Source organism: Eurypyga helias, unplaced genomic scaffold (assembly GCF_000690775.1).
Source record: "Eurypyga helias isolate BGI_N326 unplaced genomic scaffold, ASM69077v1 scaffold17813, whole genome shotgun sequence".
Lineage (NCBI taxonomy): Eukaryota > Metazoa > Chordata > Aves > Eurypygiformes > Eurypygidae > Eurypyga > Eurypyga helias.
The window spans coordinates 1-17,931 of record NW_010240730.1 but is presented as its reverse complement, the minus strand read 5'-3'; the positions used below and the strand labels follow the sequence as shown (position 1 = coordinate 17,931).

The window sequence follows — 17,931 nt, the reverse complement described above, 5'->3', positions numbered from 1 at the left end:
CCCCCCTGCTACCAAAACACGCCACACAAACCCAATACAATTGTTTTTTGCGTTCTTGAGTAACGCCGCCTTTAATTCTTGCTGAAGAGCAGGCATGCCCAACACTGCCTCTCCTCACTCTCCCAGAGCTGTGTCCTTGAGCTACACTCCTCATTGTCTTTTGCTAAATATGCAGTCATCAGTGGAAGTAATCAAAGAGAAATGGTATGCAAAATCATCCAGAAACTGATTTTTGCCTGCAAAAGCTGTCTGACAGAAGGTATTGGGTATTAAATAGTGTTTTATTTAGACATAACTGCAGTGCTAAAGATTAGATTCAGGAAATACTTGACTTGCAAAGATAAATGTGACAAAAATTTGGGTAGGGTTTCTATTGCATACAATTATTTTTCTGTGTTTACTTTTTATTTTTCATTTAATCTGTGAGTTTTAAATATACATATAAAGGGTTGCTTGCAAAGAGATACTAAGTCTGTTTTTCTCAATGGTATCAGAACATTATAATGCTTGGTTTGTTGTTCTTTTTTGGGTTTTTTTAAAGCACGTTTGCGAGGTGTCCATGATGGACTGTTCACCGGACAAATCGACGCTGTAGATACTCTTAATGCCACGTACAGGGTGACTTTTGACAGGGCAGGTCTTGGAACACACACGGTCCCAGATTATGAAGTTCTTGTAAGTATTAATGACACATTCTTAAAACACCTGTAATGAAAAAAAAATTAAATTCTTTAAATCTACAATTGTATGCTTTAATCAAAAATTAGAAAATCCAAAATATTACGTCCAGGAGGTATTATTGTAAAGTAGAAATAAGCGTAACAGATGCATGGGAAGTTCCAGGGGAATGAGATTCTACTGTGTATGGTTTTATGGAACAGGATAACCCTCTATGATAAATACATAATGGCTCAGGCTGGAATAATTTAACAGACATATTACTGTAGGTTATTATAATAGCCTGAGTTTAATATGAAAAAATATAATGAGTAGTGTAAGATCTCAAAGAAAATTCTGCTATGGGTTCCTGGCAGGATTTACAGAAAATTATCAAGAAAACTTGCCCTTTGTAATTTGCCAAAGTTCAGAAAGGCCTGTGGTAGTTGCAAGTAAATATTACGAGTTGCTTGAACCTCGTTTTGAAACTTCTTATGGTAATGAAGCTACTGGTGGGGATGTTGCTTTGACGAAGCAATTGGGATTATTTCCTAGCTCAGTCTTTTGTATCGGTTAATGAGCTCCAGGAATTGGTCCTGCCAAACAGTCAGCCTAGATCACAAGCGTTTCAGAAGTCCGCATGTTCTCCTGTATCTTGTGTAGTGTTGAATCTACTAAGGGCCCATAATTTGTCTAGTCTCTGTCATGATCTGAGATTGGAGCCTCTGTGAAACTCCTGTTCAGACATGATTTGTCTGCAATTGGCCAACAGAATTTTTGAAATATCCTTGCAAGTTTTGTTTGATGCGATGCCGTAACACACTGAAAACTCCAGCAATGGAATATGATTTTGAAGCTCTGCTAGCCCAAAAGCAAAACGTGATTCAAAACGTTGTTGGGTTGGGGCGTGGTTGGGCATGGCTAGTCCAGATTCCAGAAATTCTGTATTCCAAAGGGTGTGTAAAATTAATCTGACAGCTGAAGTATATCCTTCCTTTTCCTGTCTTACAGAGTAACGAACCTCATGAAACCATGCCAATCGCTGCCTTTGGACAGAAACAACGGCCTTCAAGGTTCTTCGTGACCCCGCCCCGATTGCATTATACACCTTCGCTCCAGTCTCCAATTACAGTACGTTACTTTTTTTCATGTAACATTAATGATTGAAATATTTTCTGATACGTAGTGAAGCTCTTACCTTAAACAGGATTTGAGATTAATTCTCTGAGATTATTCAGCAAGATAACAATTTTAGCAAATCTCTCTAAAAATAAGATGTCAAATTACATGTTCTTTCTTGTATAGGACAATGACCCTTTATTGGGACAATCTTCATGGAAAAACAAAATTTCAGGCACAGATAGTGAAACACTAGGAGGCTTTCCGGTAGAATTCCTCATTCAAGTGGTAAGTGTTAACTGCAACTCTTAATTTTGTTGTGTGTTGTCCTTTTTGTGGTTATTCTGCTAATTCTTCTGCAGTTAAATGACCTTCTGTGGATTTTGGTGATGTCCAAATTAACTTTAGAAAAGATGTTAATATTTGGTTTTATTCCCAATGTGCCTTCTTAATTTTCTCACTTGTTCATAAGCGCTGAGACATACTACTCCTCAGACCACAGGAGGGGCTCAGACCACAGGAGGGGCTAATGTCTCCACAGGCGTGTCTTATTTTACCCAGCTCTACCACTTGGTCTAAAAAAAGATACTGTTTCTGCTTGCAAACTTTGTGTTGCATTAAGGCTTGTTTTATTTAACGTATACTTGCATTATACAAAGAACATTTGCCTACGTGCATTATCATATATTGTATAATATTGTATTTTATGTTCTGTAATGGCCTACCCTCTTGGAGAAGACAAGCAGCACTCTTTTCCCTGAAAGCAAACATTCATGGTATAGATAAGAAAACGTAGTTTTTGTCTTCATCTTTATGAAATAATTCCTCAGTGATTTTTGTACATCAGTTCAGAAGAGCATGGACGAGTGATGTTAGGAAGCTGGGATTCATTGAATATCAAAACTCATCAGAGCAAGTTACTCTTTGGGATGATGGAACAATGTAATTGCCCATGTCTTAGTTTAAGATCTGTGACGGAATTCTTTAACAATGAAGGCTGCTTTGAACATGCTAACAGAGATTGGAATGTCTTTGCTTAAAATACTAAGAACTGAGAAATCATATCAACGCCTCTCAAAGTGTATGTAACTGGTCAGAAGAATCAAGTTGTGTCTAGTTCACAGGAAACACCAATATTTTGGCCATTCAACATGATGAATTTTATTTGACAGAATTATCTATTCAGGTTTTTTAGGGAAAACTTATTGTATGAAGCTAATTTTGAAAAAGGTGGCTTGGCATCGAGCTTAGCTAAGAAAGTTTACAAGAGATGTAGTTGCTGTAAGATGAATTTAAAAATTGAAATACACAAAAGATGCGGTCTTTGTTTATGCTGCTAAACTGTGCCTGCAGCTGTCCTCCAGCTTGAGTCATTGGGTAGGACCAATCAAACTGGGTGGCTGAGGTGTATGGAGCTTCACAACTGTTTACTGCACCAAGGTGGTCGGTTTATGATATGCATTCTGTAATTTAACTCTCAAAATGTGTGATTTCCCAGTCATATTTGGCAGTATTTCATTACTCGCTGTAAGGAAATCTGAGCTTTAAAAGTATAGGCCTCTTGCTTGGATTACAAATGGTGGCATTTTGCAAAGATACCACATTAACAGGCTTTTTTGCTTGAAGATTGTCAAAGGATCTTGAACAAAATCAAGACAGATTTTTGGCATCTGTTTATGTGAGTAACTTAATACTTTGTCCAGGTTTTTAATAAAAAGCCACAAGGCTTAAGAAAACGTTTATTGAAGGACCGTGCATTATTTTTAAGCCGAGCATTTTAAGCATCCACTTTTTTATTAGAAGTTTCAGGATGGTGCTAAATCTGGTGTTGTGAAATACATGAGACTGGTGAATGCGATTGTTGACTGAACTGCGTTCACCAGTCCAGATGTATTTTTAGGTTAAAGGGGACTGTTAAAGGTGTTCTAGCCTGTCTTATACGCTGGTACAGTAAAAAGGTCAAAGCTAATTTAATGTTGATTCAGGAAATAAATTATTAGAAAATGTTTGAGTCAAAGAAAACTTTCTGGAGAATTATTGCCAGGCAATTATTTATGATACCATGAGTAACCAATTTCATGGAAAAACTTTATTTTGTACAAAACAGAAAAAATGCAGCACACCTGGAATAAGGTTGCAACCCAGCCCATTAGTTCTCTTTTATAGGGGTTCTGAAATTAATTTGGAACAAAAGGAGGTGTAGCCTAAATCACGTGCAGACGCTGACAAATGAATGTTAGGGATATTCTCTTTACATATAACTTGGAGTTGTAAGCAAACACCGGGTCTTGTAACAGCTATTTTAATTGTAGTTCTACAGTGGTGAGTCTTAATCTTTCTAAATCTGTATGTTAATTTCTCTGTGTTTACATTTTGGCATCAGAGACTGTTATTCGGTCTTGGGTTTACTGTGGACAAACATGTGTGTTAGGAAAAGAATGGCTCAAAAATTAATATAGTGATATTAAGGATAAAGTTAACCATAAACAAGCAATCATTTTTTTAAAAATAAGTGTCTCCTGCTTGCCTGCAGTATGTAATGTATCCTTAAATACGTTACAGACTATACTGCAGGTCAAAATCGATAGATTACATTCTAGTCCGTATCAAAGTTTGGAAGGTGTGTTTCCAAGCACTCAGCTACAGCGCTTTTTTTTTTTCCCCCCCCTTTTGTTTTTTTCCTCACCCCTTCCTGCTTGGTTTGGTTTGGGAAAACCCGAGCCTGGGAGGGAGCCAGGCTGGGAGGCAAGAGGCTGTTGGCAAGGTTGCTGCATCCTCCAGTAGAGGGGGCGTCTGAATGCAACGCGGTCAGGGAAGGGAATGGCTGTCTTCCTGGTCCCTGCGGGAAAAGCTGTGATCTTCGCAGATGCAGGAGGAACAAAGTCTAAAAATGGATTTTTGACAATTGTGTGTTCATGAAAAGTTTGAAAATACTTACAGTTATTGCCCACTTTACTTTGAAGTGCTTGTGTTCTTGTACAGGTTCCTTTGACTAAAAATCTCAAAGATTTCCACTAAAAATGAAATCTAAACATACTGGTTGGGTGGTTCTGTCATCTCTTTTAACGTGGAAAAGCACTGTACTAAAATCTCATTTCGAGTTTAATGAGAACTATGAACTGTAACAGTACACAGGATGAGTTATGCTGAAAATAGAGCTGTTAAACAAGTATTTCTCAAGGAAAATAGAGCTGAGCTGAAGTACTGACTGGTGAGACTGGCAAACACAGTGTAAGTCTATTCAATAAAGCGTACCAACGAGAGAAGGTTGGTACACATCATAGATACAGTGAAAGGTCAGCATTGCTTGTAGAGAGAGTCAGATTATCTTGTTCACTGGAGCGTATCTGGGGAATAGGGTGAATATGATATAAAATCCAAGCTCGTGACCTGCAGAACGAGGGCCCTGCATCCTCGAGTATGTCTGGACATCAGCGTAGAAGTTAAGCACCAGATACCTTGAACGTTTTGGGGACAAAAAATCTATGTTGCATTAAGTTGGGGACTCATCATCTTCATCAAGGCGGAGGGTTCCGACGCATCGGGCAGTTGCTGAATGGTGATGACAGCAGAGCTTGACGAGTAACTTTCTGGCAGCAGTGGGAGATGGTGTACAATGCTTTCCTTCCTCCCAGGTGGTTTTTTGCCAATGTCAGCACTTGTGTGATGTGTTAGAAACTACGTCAGAGAGAGAATCCAGCTGATGAGTAACAACTTTAAAACTTTTTTCCTTGCCTTTTCTGATTTTATTGTCATTATTGCTTGGGTTCTTCGTGTACCTGCAAAAACGCAAGTGCTGGCTCAGCGTGGGGACAGCACAAGGACAGAAATGAGCAGCTAGAATTGGAAGAGCGATATGCAGTATTGCCTCTGTGCATCTGACCGTGGCTTGCCATCTGTTCGTAACGTGCATCTGGCAAAGCATTTGTGGTAGGAAGAGAAGTATTGACGCCGCTTTACAGGTCTGTCATTTGGAATACTGGTTACAGGCTTCCTGTTGCTGACATTCAGGGAGGATGACAGTGAATGGAAAAAAGATGCTGCTAGGGCCACAAGAGTTTAGGAGCTCAAGAGCCTTTTATGGGAGGGAGAGGAGACTGGAAAGGCTTGTGTGGCGATTAATCTAGTGAAAGAACGGTGGAGAAGAAACGCTTCATTGCCAGGGATAAATACAAGGAGGGGAGAGCCTATTTAGCTGAAAAACAGTATTTGCAGAAGAAATTGCTATGAAGTGAACAAGGATTCATTTAACAAGGAATTCCAAGAAGATTCATAATTAGCTGAAGGAGGTCCTGGAACAATTTCCCATCAGGACTTGAGCAGGTGAGAAACCTGGCTGCTTTAAGACTGAGCTTGAAAATCAATAGAGGAGATTATATATAAGCAGATGTATGTTGAACTCGGAGTTCCTATTTCTCCCAGTCCCATGTTGCACTACTAGGATGCAGTTTAACCCCTTTGCAGTTTATAAAAACTGGAATCCTGGCTCTGTTTACAGCAGTAATAAAATGGTTGCTGGTTGTAGCGGAGCTGGGGTTTCTCTAAGGGCCCTGGGGAGCATGAATAGTTTTAGGAGCGATGTGTGTGTTGAGAGCACTCCCAGTGCTTTCCACTTGAGCCTGCGAGGTCCCAAGGGCAGCAGAAACAGGGTATTCCCATTACGAAAGAAGGAGATGGAAAAGCCCGGAGTTGTTCCATATAAAATAGATCCAGTCTTTATACCAGGTTTAACACAGGAGTGCACACAAAGGGCAGGTGCTCGGTTGAGGGCACAGCTGAGAACTGTGTGAAAAAAGGTATGGTAAGGTGAGAGATATTAATTGCATAGTACGTGATGATAATGCCCTTCACTTCCCTTCAGGCTGCAAAAAAAAAGAAGATTCTTGATTCTTCAGCCTCTAGCTGGCCATAAATTGTATTAGTCTTCCTACAGGGAATTTCAGCTGATGGATTTTAGCATCCTCCAATCTAGGGCACTTGAAAATGCTCTAAAAATCTCTGGAAAATCCATCATTTAATTGTAATTAATTGTTATTTCTGCATCTTAACTCGATGAACAACTGAGAAATGTATGGTAAAATGATGATAGAAACACACATTTTATTATCTTATATTTCTATGGCATTTCAAAACTGCTTAAGGACCTATTCATTCTAAAAATAGTTCCTTTGTTTTAGACCAGGTTATCGAAAATCCTTATGATCAAGAAGGAACACATCAAACAATTGAGAGAGATGAATACAGAAGCAGAAAAGCTGGTGAGAATGTTCTCTTTTCAGTTCTTAAAACAGGATATGATTTAACAGCTAATGCCGGTAGTTACAATTAAAACTAGAGTCTAGATAAAATCTGTATTTTATCACTTTCTGTAATGTGAATTTTTTTTATTATTTGTGTAAAGCAAAGTCAGAGAGGTCAGTTGTTTGAAACAGGATTCTCCTTTGAAAGCATTATGCTTTGGAAACTCATTCATGTTAACATCGGAATAGCCTATGGCAGTTCACACACAAAGTAAGGAAATGCCATGTACTTTGAGAATCTTGGGTCCGAGTTTGGATGGTAAGACATTCATAAAATTTTTATTTTACGGGTGGTAGGCACTTATTTATTCAGCTTTCTGGCTGAAACAATAACTTGGTTCAGAGATTTTCTATATAAAGCTCTGGGCGCCCTTGACCGGCATTTAAAATTACAGTACCAAAGCAGCTCCAGCATTAATTAGCAGCAGAATAGTTTTTCTCGCTCGGATTTATCTAATCATCAGTCAGTAAATCAAAATGATAGGAATGCCTCCTCTACCACCCATGGCTATCCATCAGCTTGAGAGTGGAAAGCTGTCAGTCTCAACCTTCTGCTAGCATCCATTCAGTTGTCTCTGCAGCATACAGACAGAAGGGTAAAGGATTGTAGACGAGTCCCTTATATTTCTTGAAACTAAAAATGCTCTTTTTTTTTAAAACATAAGGTATTTGAATGTTGAAGGATTTGATTTATTATGGTACCATTTCTCTCTTTGTCCCTTCAGAGATCATGTGCGTGTTCTGTTACTCTGCTTCCTACTGCCCCATCCCTATGTCGCTTAACTTTTTGTGCGGTGTTGCTGCTCTTCAAAACCTTGTATCACTTCAGTTACTATGATTTTTTCCTGTGCATCAAATGTTTTGTCTTTTACTTTCACATATTAATAATTAAAATAGATGCAAAAAGAAGCAAGATTAAAACATACTACTGCCAGCTGTAACTGTGATACAGAAAAATCACCAACTCCTCTTAAACTAAAAACCTTTTCGTTTTTACTGCAATATTAGTACTTTTGCATAGATAAGGAAATCCATAGGGATTGCAGTAGCCTTCCTCTGGCAGGAATCCAGATATTAATATGTCACTCAGATATATTAAAGTGTCACTCAGCTACTAAGTCATAAATTGTGTTGTGGAATAAGAATATCAAGGAAAATAACAAAAAAGCAACAGGGAAGAAAGGGATCTAGAAATAAACATTAAATTTGGTATTTTTTTAATCTCTGTTGTCGCCTAGATAAGGACTTGAGATACTTTTGAAATTCTTCCCATGCACTGTTTCCTTTGTAAACCAGCGATCATAAAGCAACCTCCGGTACTATTCAAGGCTGTCCTGATAAAAATAGAGGGTGTGACACCTTTCTATTGGGCCATATTCTTAGCCTGTCTTCTAATCTTCTTTGTCCCTGGGCATTCCCATCTACGTTTGTGCTGCTGAGTGGCTGTTGTTTCTCCTTTAAAATGTATTTTCTTTGAACAAAAATCTTTTTCTGGCACCAATTCACTTGAACATCAGTAACATCCCTGAACGTGAATAAAATAGAATCCTTTGAGGTCATTCAGGTATCGCTTAATTGCCAGACTATGATAGCAATTCATACAATTGTGATTTGATAATTGTTAGACCACTATTAAAAGTAACAGCACTGTTTGGTTTAAAACAATCCTTTTGTGGAGGCTTTTTCTTTTTTTAATTACTTGTTCCAATATAGGAACAGGCCAAGATCAGAACTGTGCTGAATGTAGTCCGTTGTTATCTGGCAAGCTTGAGGCAGGGGGATGCCTTCAGAGGAGCCATTTAAACATACAACTGCACATTTGCTATTTCCTTTTTCTCAAAGGACAGCTTATTAATAGTAAAGCATCTTGACATCACTATTAGTCTTGGTTACAGGCTATAAATAAGTTATCGTGTAGATATACCAGTAAATGCTTATCTGCTACCCGTTTGGATAAACAAATCTCAATATAAAGGATGGCTAGCTCATTTTTTCACTTGGCCTGCGATAAAGACAAGGTAGAGGTGATGCTGGTCATGCCAGAGAAGCATGTCGATGCCGAGTGACAGAGATGTTTTCTGTTTCCATCTACGAAGGCATCCATCTTTGTCTGCCACTTCAGCTGTTCACCGGTGTTTCCCGATCCCGGCTTGCTCCTGCATCAGGAATAGTGCTGGTGCTCAGAAATATTTCTTGCATCATCACTGACATAGAATGACCTTAGCCTTTCCTCTCGGATGGGGAATTCACAACTGCCTGCGGCTTTCGCAGCTAGCCGGGAGCAGCCCAGGCTGCTCTGGAGGCGCTGGCCACTGGAGGAGCTCTGAGAGGCACGGCTGGTTACTTAACGTGCACAGCCCCAGGAACTATGTCAAATATATGCTGGTGTGTCCTTTGCTTTTGAGTGAATTTTGAAGCTGTGGTGTTAGTTAAAAGCCCTGTTAATTTGGTAGTCAGACTTGTAAAGCCCTACAAACATTTTCAGGTGTCATGGAGAACTTAGAACTGAAACCTCTGAACTGATAACCGAAACCTCGGTTTTGCTTTTTTTTTTTTTTTTTTAACCTGGATCCTCCTAATGAAGGCTCTGGACTTTGCAATTGGCTTCATCTTTTGGTTTAAAACCTATGGCTACAGGTTTGATTGCATGAGGTACCTGTATGGGGCTGAGAAGCAGTGGAAATACATCTTGCTTACCTTGCAAGAGGCCATTTGTGGAGGAAACTTTACAATCTATTTTATGTTTTGTTTCAATTTCATAAACATCACCCAAACAGTGTTGAGACACCTTCTGGAAACAGTGTAAGAAAAAAGTACTGTATTCTAGTGTTTATATTTAGTAGAAAACTGTGCTAACCCTAAATACTTACATTACCAAACATAAACTCTGCAGCAAACTTCCCTCTTTGGCAGAGAGAGCTATTGGTTACAGCAGAAGGAGCGTAGCACCTTCTGCAGCAGAGGTGGCCATGGCCGTGCTGGCCTCCTGTACTGTTCTCCTGCTGACAGGATAGTGTGCTGGTCGTGCAGGGGAGAGAAGCCATACCCAGCTACTGCAGAAACAAGCAGGTCAGATCACAGTCGTTGCAGGTCGTTATAGCACTTCATGAAGGGAATAAAAGCGTGGTACCTACCACGCAGTTGTCACTTGGAGTTTGAAATAGCAATACTAGGTTTTAATATGTTGATTGTTGACATTTTTCTATTTAAACACTGGGATTTCAAATATTTCAGTACTGTTTTCAAGAGAAAATTCCTTTTGATGACTTCAGAGGATATATGGTACAGTATTGCCTGTAGGTTTAAATAGGTTTAAATTGAATGTGGGGAGGTTTAGACTAGATATCGGGAAGAAATTCTTCCCGGAGAGGGTGGTGAGGCACTGGAACAGGTTGCCCAGAGAAGCTGTGGATGCCCCATCCCTGGAAGTGTTCCAGGCCAGGCTGGATGAGGCTTTGAGCAACCTGATCTGGTGGAAGGTGTCCCTGCCCATGGCAGGGGGGGTGGCACTAGATGATCTTTAAGGTCCCTTCCAACCCAAACCATTGTGTGATTCTGTGATTGCCTTGCCTTTAATATGCTTTGTCTTTTCCACAGAAATCCTATTCTATGCCAATCAGCATTGAGTTTCAGAGGAGATACGCAACCATTGTTCTAGATCTAGAACAACTAAACAAAGATTTAAATAAAGTTTTGCATAAAGTTCAACAGTATTGTTACGAGGTAAGATTTTGTGGGAATCTGTATCTACTTGTTGGGTTTGCTTAACCTAAGTCCAAATCCAATAGAATTTCCTGGGAATAGGGCATAGGTGGGGCAGGGGGCACTTTGAAATGAAACTTCTCTTCCTCTCTCCCTGTCTGCCCATTTCTTTTATCAGAATGCAGACACTTTTGCTGATGCCAGTAGTCAGTTTTGAAAGAGAAGTGCATGTACATAAAGAAAAAACACTGTGTGCTATGTACCTGTGAACTCCCTTTGAAGTAATTTGTCATCTCACACGTACACTAAATGCAAAGGAGATCTTCATTCTTCATTCCTCTTTATTTTGTCCATGCAGCTTGCTCCTGACCAAGGCCTTCAGCCTGCAGACCAACCCACAGATCTGAGGCGTAGATGTGAAGAGGAGGCTCAGGAGATCGTCAGGCAAGCAAATTCCTCAACCACAGGACAGCTTTGTGTTGAAAGTGAAAATTTAACTGATCTTATCTCCAGACTTACAGCAATATTACTGCAGATTAAGGTAAAATGTTAGGGGAAGGGGGGGGGAACCAAACAGTTTCTCTCATAAAATACATAGTATTGAGGTTCCGTCAGTTTCTTTGTGCCGAACTGTGAGAACGCATTTTGTTTTCTTCTCCTACAGTGTCTGGCAGAAGGAGGTGACCTGAATTCCTTTGAATTTAAATCCCTAACAGATTCATTAAATGACATTAAGAATTCAATAGACTCCTCAAATATCAGGTATTACTTTTTGAATATTTAATTCTTAATTACACATTTTGTGCCAGCAAGCAATTCTTCCTGTATTTTAGAGGTGAACACTGATTATAATTAAGGGTTTTAATCTGGCAACTTTTACTTATAGGAATGGTCCCATTTAAAAAGGAGCTGCTTAAAGGGAGTGTGAAATTAGCAGTTTTCTGTTTGAACCTAGCAGTGAAGTAACCTGATTAAAAAAAAACTAAATAAAAAAGTGAAACAAAAGTGCTAAAATGATGCAGCAACAACTAGACTTTCTTGCTCTCCAGTCATTTATGACACCTAATAAGTTCTGAAGGTTTTCAGAATTTGAAATCCCACCTAGACCAGCTGGTCACATGTGGTGTTCCCCAGGCCTCAGTACTGGGGCCAGTTACCTGTGACTGGACAAGGGGATCGAGTGCACCCTCAGTAAGTTTGTGGACGACACCAAGTTGGGTGGGAGTGTTGACCTGCTTGAGGGCAGGAAGGCTCTTCAGAGGGATCTGGACAGGTTGGATCGGTGGGCCCAGGCCAACTGTGTGAGGTTCAACAAGGCCAAGTGCCGGGTCCTGCACTTGGGTCACAACAACCCCCTGCAACGCTACAGGCTTGGGGACAAGGGGCTGGAAAGCTGCCTGGGGGAAAAGGACCTGGGGGTGCTGGTCGACAGCCGGATGGATGTGAGCCAGCAGTGTGCCCAGGTGGCCAAGGGAGCCAACGCCATCCTGGCCTGCATCAGGAACAGGGTGGCCAGCAGGACCAGGGCAGGGATTGTCCCTCTGTGCTGGGCACTGGTGAGGCTGCACCTTGAATCCTGGGGTCAGTTTTGGGCCCCTCACCCCAAGAAAGACACTGAGGGGCTGGAGTGTGCCCAGAGAAGGGAACGGAGCTGGGGAAGGGTCTGGAGTACAAGTCCTGTGAGGAGGGGCTGAGGGAGCTGGGGGTGTTCAGCCTGGAGCAGAGGAGGCTCAGGGGAGACCTGATCGCTCTCTACAGCTACCTGAAAGGAGGGTTCAGAGAGGTGGGGGGGTTGGTCTCTTGTGACAAGTGATAGTCCAAGAAGAAATGGCCTCAAGTTGTGCCAGGGGAGGTTTAGATTGGATATTAGGAAAAATTTCTTACTTGAAGCTGCCCAGGGAGGTGGTGGAGTCACCACCCCTGGGGGTACTGAAGAGACGTGTAGGGGACTTAGACGTGTAGGTGCTTAGGGACACAGTTCAGTGGTGGACTTGGCAGTGCTGGGTTAACGGTTGAAAGTGGTGATCTTAATGGTCTTTTCCAACCTAAATGATTCCATGATTCTAAATGTAGTATGAGCTCTTTAAACCACAGCACAGTACAATGTCAGTGTTCTTTTTGCATAGTTATTCAACCCCTTCTCTGTAAATATCAAAAGCTGGCATATGAGACAATTGTAACTTCTGACCAGCTTCCACTGGCAATATTTTAAACCAAGAAACAGCAGAACAGCCGTATTGTGCCAGATCAAAGGCCCATCTACTCTGGATGGGCCATTTTTTCAACAGTTGTCACAAGCAGGTGCCTGAGAAAGCATTATAAATGTAGCAAGAATGGGGTGATAATTGTCAGGAGTACGCTGCATCCTCCAGCAATTTGTGACCGGGATGGGTTTTTTTATAATTATAATGCTGCAAAATTAAATTTAAATTTTCTAAACTATGTAAACTTAAAGACCACTTGTATTGCTACCTAATAATGGGAGGCTGCACACATTTAGGTTTTTTTCAAAGATGATAGGATGGCCTTTGAATTTAAAAATAATTATTGAGAAATGCTGGTTTATAGGATTTTTCATTAGTAAACCCAAAAATAAACCCCAAACATTAGTGAAACTTCTGTACAAGGAACACTGCAAATTGCACACTGGAGTGGATTCAGCTAGAGGCTGTACACCATGAAGAAGGTGATGATCTTTGCGTTTCACTGTACTTATTTTGGGGCATTTTAGCGTCTCTTCATAATACTTTTATTTCGTTAACTCTGGTCACGTCAAAGCCTTCTTTCATGTGCCCGAGTCCATAACTCTTCACGCAGCTGTTTGTGCAAATGCTGTTTTCACACATTTCTATTCGCCTTGTGTGATGCACGTACCGATTCATCTGAATTTTTAGACTGGCTGTGTTCGTACCTTGACTTTCACTGTAGAAATATTCAGGCACAACTCTTAAATATGGGGGTTTTAACACTTCTTTTTTCTTCTTCTTTTCTTCCTGCAGTTGTTTTCAGAATAACGTTGAGATCCACGTTGCACACATTCAGAGTGGGCTGAGCCAGATGGGAAATTTACACGCTTTTGCAGCCAATAACACCAACAGAGACTGAAAATGTTCTTTCCGGTGTGCAGCAAGGAGTTCGGGGAAAATCCTCTTCCTTTACATAGGCTTCACCAAATATCCTAACTGCCAGAAAATAAGGGAAAAGAAAAAACCTCTTAAAGGACCCTTTTCGATACATTATATCTGCTTCTTAAGAAAACCAGCATTACTGGCCCGCGACACATTAGATTTCTCCATTTGTTACTCACATACGGTAGTTTTGCTAACTGGTAATCTCTTAGTAATTGCATTTATTATAACAAACTTGAAAACAGGCTTTCGTATAATCGGAACTCAGTTTTTCAAAGTTCAGACGAATTCCGCGCACCTCTTGCTGCTGGCTCTCCTGGTACATTAGAAGTGAGAAGAGGAAATGGCTCACATCAGTAGCCACACGGCAGGTCTTTGTTGTGTAAAGCTACGCTTCGGCGTAGGAATCGAGTTGCCCTTTCGGCCTCCTCCAGGTAGCGCGGGGGGCTCGGGTGTCCCCGATCTAAAGCAGCAGCAGCAGGATACGGACGGCAGAGAGAAGCTGTAAGCACGTGAGGATGCTGGGCAGGTCTGTCGATCAGTCAGCGTCTCGTTTTAACTTATCGTAACTTATAGAAAGAGTCTGATGAAGGAATAGAAAATCCTAACTGGTGACTTTCCAGTAAGAGATTGGTTACAGCTTTTTCCCTTCGCACGGGGCAAAAGAAGCGCTTTAGTTGGTATTTTATATAAATGACTGATTAAACTTACTGTTTTTCCAATTTTTTTGTTTGTTTTGCACAACTTTTAAATGAGATTACTGGTTATCCAACAATACCCAGCCTATATAAATATGAAGATTTTTTTTAATCGCTGAAGATAACCGGTGAGGTAAACTGCAAAAACAAAGTGACCACCTGCCTATGAGTACCTTTGGGAATGTTAATCCTGTAAAAAGTGTGTATTGGTTTGTTTAAATAGTCTTGTAAAGCTTCTGTGTAATGTTTCCAGATAAGGGATTTTCAGAGATAGCTGTAGAGATGGTTTTGATTCGTTTAGATGCCTCATTAAATGAGGTCTTTTGTATGTTAATGTATAAAGGATATGTAAACAGGATTATTTTCAATTTTAAAATTTTTGTATAGTTTAAAGATGCTTCTGTATTCTGTGTTGGTATTGTGCCACTGCAAAACTGTAGTGCAGAGTTTCTATTTAGCTAAACTTGTTCTGTTAATTAAGAGAAATGCATAAATCTTTTATTCTCAGCGCAGTTTGTAACTGAATAAATTGGCCTATGAGAGTTGATATATTTCACAAAAACACAAACTTTTTTGCAGACGGTCTGGGGTCGGTTTTTTTTCCAGACAAGTTAATCTAATTGCTGAAAATCAGATGTTAAGAGGACAAGGTGAGTAGCCATTTTAAAAGGTATTTAGGACATTTATAGGGGCTATCACAAAGAAAGCACTAATTTTGCCGAGTTACCCACAGAAATTACCTCCCGTGACCCAACAGAACATGGTAGCAGTCCCCGTGATCGCTTTTGGAACTACGTTAACCCGTTGCTTCGTGGTGCTGCCGTCTCTTTGGGAAAGAAGACGGGAAGGTGCCGAAGTCTGACTTCAGGCACGTCGGTTTGGTCACCTACTGCTAACTCGGGCAGAAGGAAGCGTCCCCTCGCACCCCTGTCCTTGTCATCCCATATGACCCAACAGAACATGGTAGCAGTCCCCGTGATCGCTTTTGGAACTACGTTAACCCGTTGCTTCGTGGTGCTGCCGTCTCTTTGGGAAAGAAGACGGGAAGGTGCCGAAGTCTGACTTCAGGCACGTCGGTTTGGTCACCTACTGCTAACTCGGGCAGAAGGAAGCGTCCCCTCGCACCCCTGTCCTTGTCATCCCATAAACCCGCCAATGTGCCGGCTCCCAAAAACCCCGCCACTGTGCCGGCTCGGGGAGATGCGCTGCTGAAGAACACTTCCCCCTTTCTGTCCAGCCGTCTGCCAGCGTGGCAGCCCGAACCGGCTCACGGCCCGGGACAATGGGCGCCGGTGCTGGCGCAGGGAAACGGCAGGGACTGCCTCCTCCGGCAGCAGCTCGCTGGCTTCCGGTGCGAACCTCCGCGAGCCCTCACCGCTCCGCTGGGACTCCGCGTGTATGAGCTGGCGTATGCACGGGTGCTGCTGTGGGGGAGACTTCGGCACGGAACGCCAGGCAGCCACGGGGCTAGCGCTGCCCTGCTGACAGCCAGCACCCCGACCCGCGGGAGGGAGAAGCTGCAGACACTGGTCGACGCCGCTACTGAGAACGGCATTCAGCAGAGAGATTTGGGAACCTGCTTTCCAGGACAAACTCGTTTCTTCCTGGACGGAGAACACATTGGAACAACCACCACGCCCCAATCTCTGATTCCGTAGGTATGGTGTTTGTACGTGTGGATTCTTAAATGTGCTCGTTCCAACCTGTTTTGGGTCAAAGCGGGTTTTTTAATCGTTTTGGGGTAATGTAACGTAATGGGAGGATAGGTAATTTGTGGTAAGTGTCCCTGTACTTTCACTTATCGTTTGGCTAACGCACACAGGCAGCCCCTTCTCCAAGGGGCTGCACATCCCCCCCATTACCCATGGGTCAGGGTTAACACTGTTGAGATTCGGTGAAAGACAGTAACAAATCTGAGTGTGATGGTGCTGAAGTGGCCTAAGCGTAGTGGGAATCCCAAAAACTCACTACATTTACTGTAATGTCAGTCCCTAGAACAGGTTACAGTCGGTAAACCTGCCGGGTTCACCCTGCACCCCCAAGCAAGGATTGTCTCATTTCCTGTCTCCCGTCACTGCCTCTGGGGCCTCCAGCTCCTCAGGCACCCGTGCCCACTTGGGACAGATGGTGTCTGATGCTGGTTGGTTTTTGCTTTATGGTTTTGGTTTGTTTTTTTTTTTCCCAAGGAGAGCTCTCCAGTTTTTTGGAGGGAGAATATGAACCGGCGATCCTGCCGTGCCATTCAGCCTCACAAGCTGACCCAGACCTCGCCAGCACAGGTACGTTCCAGGGTGACACTGAGGGACTTTGCGTAGTGGTAACCGTACTCCGTGGGGCGCAATTCCCGACACAGGGTATTCCGGCCACCGGCGCATGGGGCGCTTCTTCAGTGCTTCCAAACCATCGCAGCGCTGTGGCATTTGGATGCTCTTCCATAACTGCAGTCTGTCGTAGAGCCTTGCTCTACAAGGCTCAGGACAGCTGTGTAGGCAGGAAGAATTAGCCTTATCCTCAAAATACAGAGTAATAATAATCCTGCCTTATCAGACTGACTGAGTCACAGGAGAGGCTTCTGTTACTCATTTCGCTGTTCCCAGCGCTGAGCCGTGAAGCCCGCTACCGATCACGTAAACCGCTTCTGTGTAGTCCCCAGCAATCAATCTCCAAGCTTCAAGCTCACAAAATACTCCTCCTTCTCCGTAGTTTAACCTGGGCTCAAGCGGCAGAGTCGGGGCTTTTGTCTCAGCAAGACAACGATTTGAGCGTTTGGGGTTTCTATCGCTTAGGCCGTAAATCTGCGTTTTGTTTGCAGCTGGGGTGGCTGTTCAGAGCGGATCTAACGCCAGTACTGACAGCGATGGTTTGGGGCAGTTTTTGTGACCTGTCCTTCAGGCCTCTCAGGACTCCTATTCGCACCCCAACCGCAGCCGTGGCTCTCCAGGCCCTGGGAAGAGAAACCTGCAGCTGGGATACCTACCGCCCCTGTTCTCTACCCCACGTCGGCCAAGGTAAGACACCCTCTCCCTGCCCCGGGCACACACACAAGCAGAGAAAAAAAAATGTAAACTTTTATTATTTTTCCTTCCTCTGTTAAAAAATCCCGACAGACCGGCCGATTCTTCTATCTAAGACCAGCCCCCATCCCCAAAACACAGTGGATGTGGTTAGCTTTTCGGCTGACGAAGGTTAAACAGGCGTGCAAAAGACGCTCGCGGAGTTCCTTAAATCCAGTGTCAACAGATGCCATCCGCTGGTGGAACGCGCCGGCGGTTTCTTCCATAAATACGCAGGACCGGTCACCACCGGATAAAGTGCAGCAGTCGGGGC

The 17,931-nt window shown here is 42.4% G+C and overlaps 1 protein-coding gene across 1 annotated transcript; it reads left to right on the top strand.

Moving 5' to 3' along the window:
• Nucleotides 1-541: 541 nt before the first annotated feature.
• On the top strand, nucleotides 542-15,166 carry LIN9 (lin-9 DREAM MuvB core complex component; the record flags this gene model as incomplete). The annotated part of the gene is made up of 8 exons (XM_010148543.1): nucleotides 542-675; nucleotides 1,669-1,788; nucleotides 1,963-2,064; nucleotides 6,954-7,034; nucleotides 10,674-10,799; nucleotides 11,137-11,319; nucleotides 11,443-11,540; nucleotides 13,778-15,166. Coding segments are annotated over 8 exons (950 nt in total), but the record flags the coding sequence as incomplete, so codon positions are not given.
• Nucleotides 15,167-17,931: the final 2,765 nt, after the last annotated feature.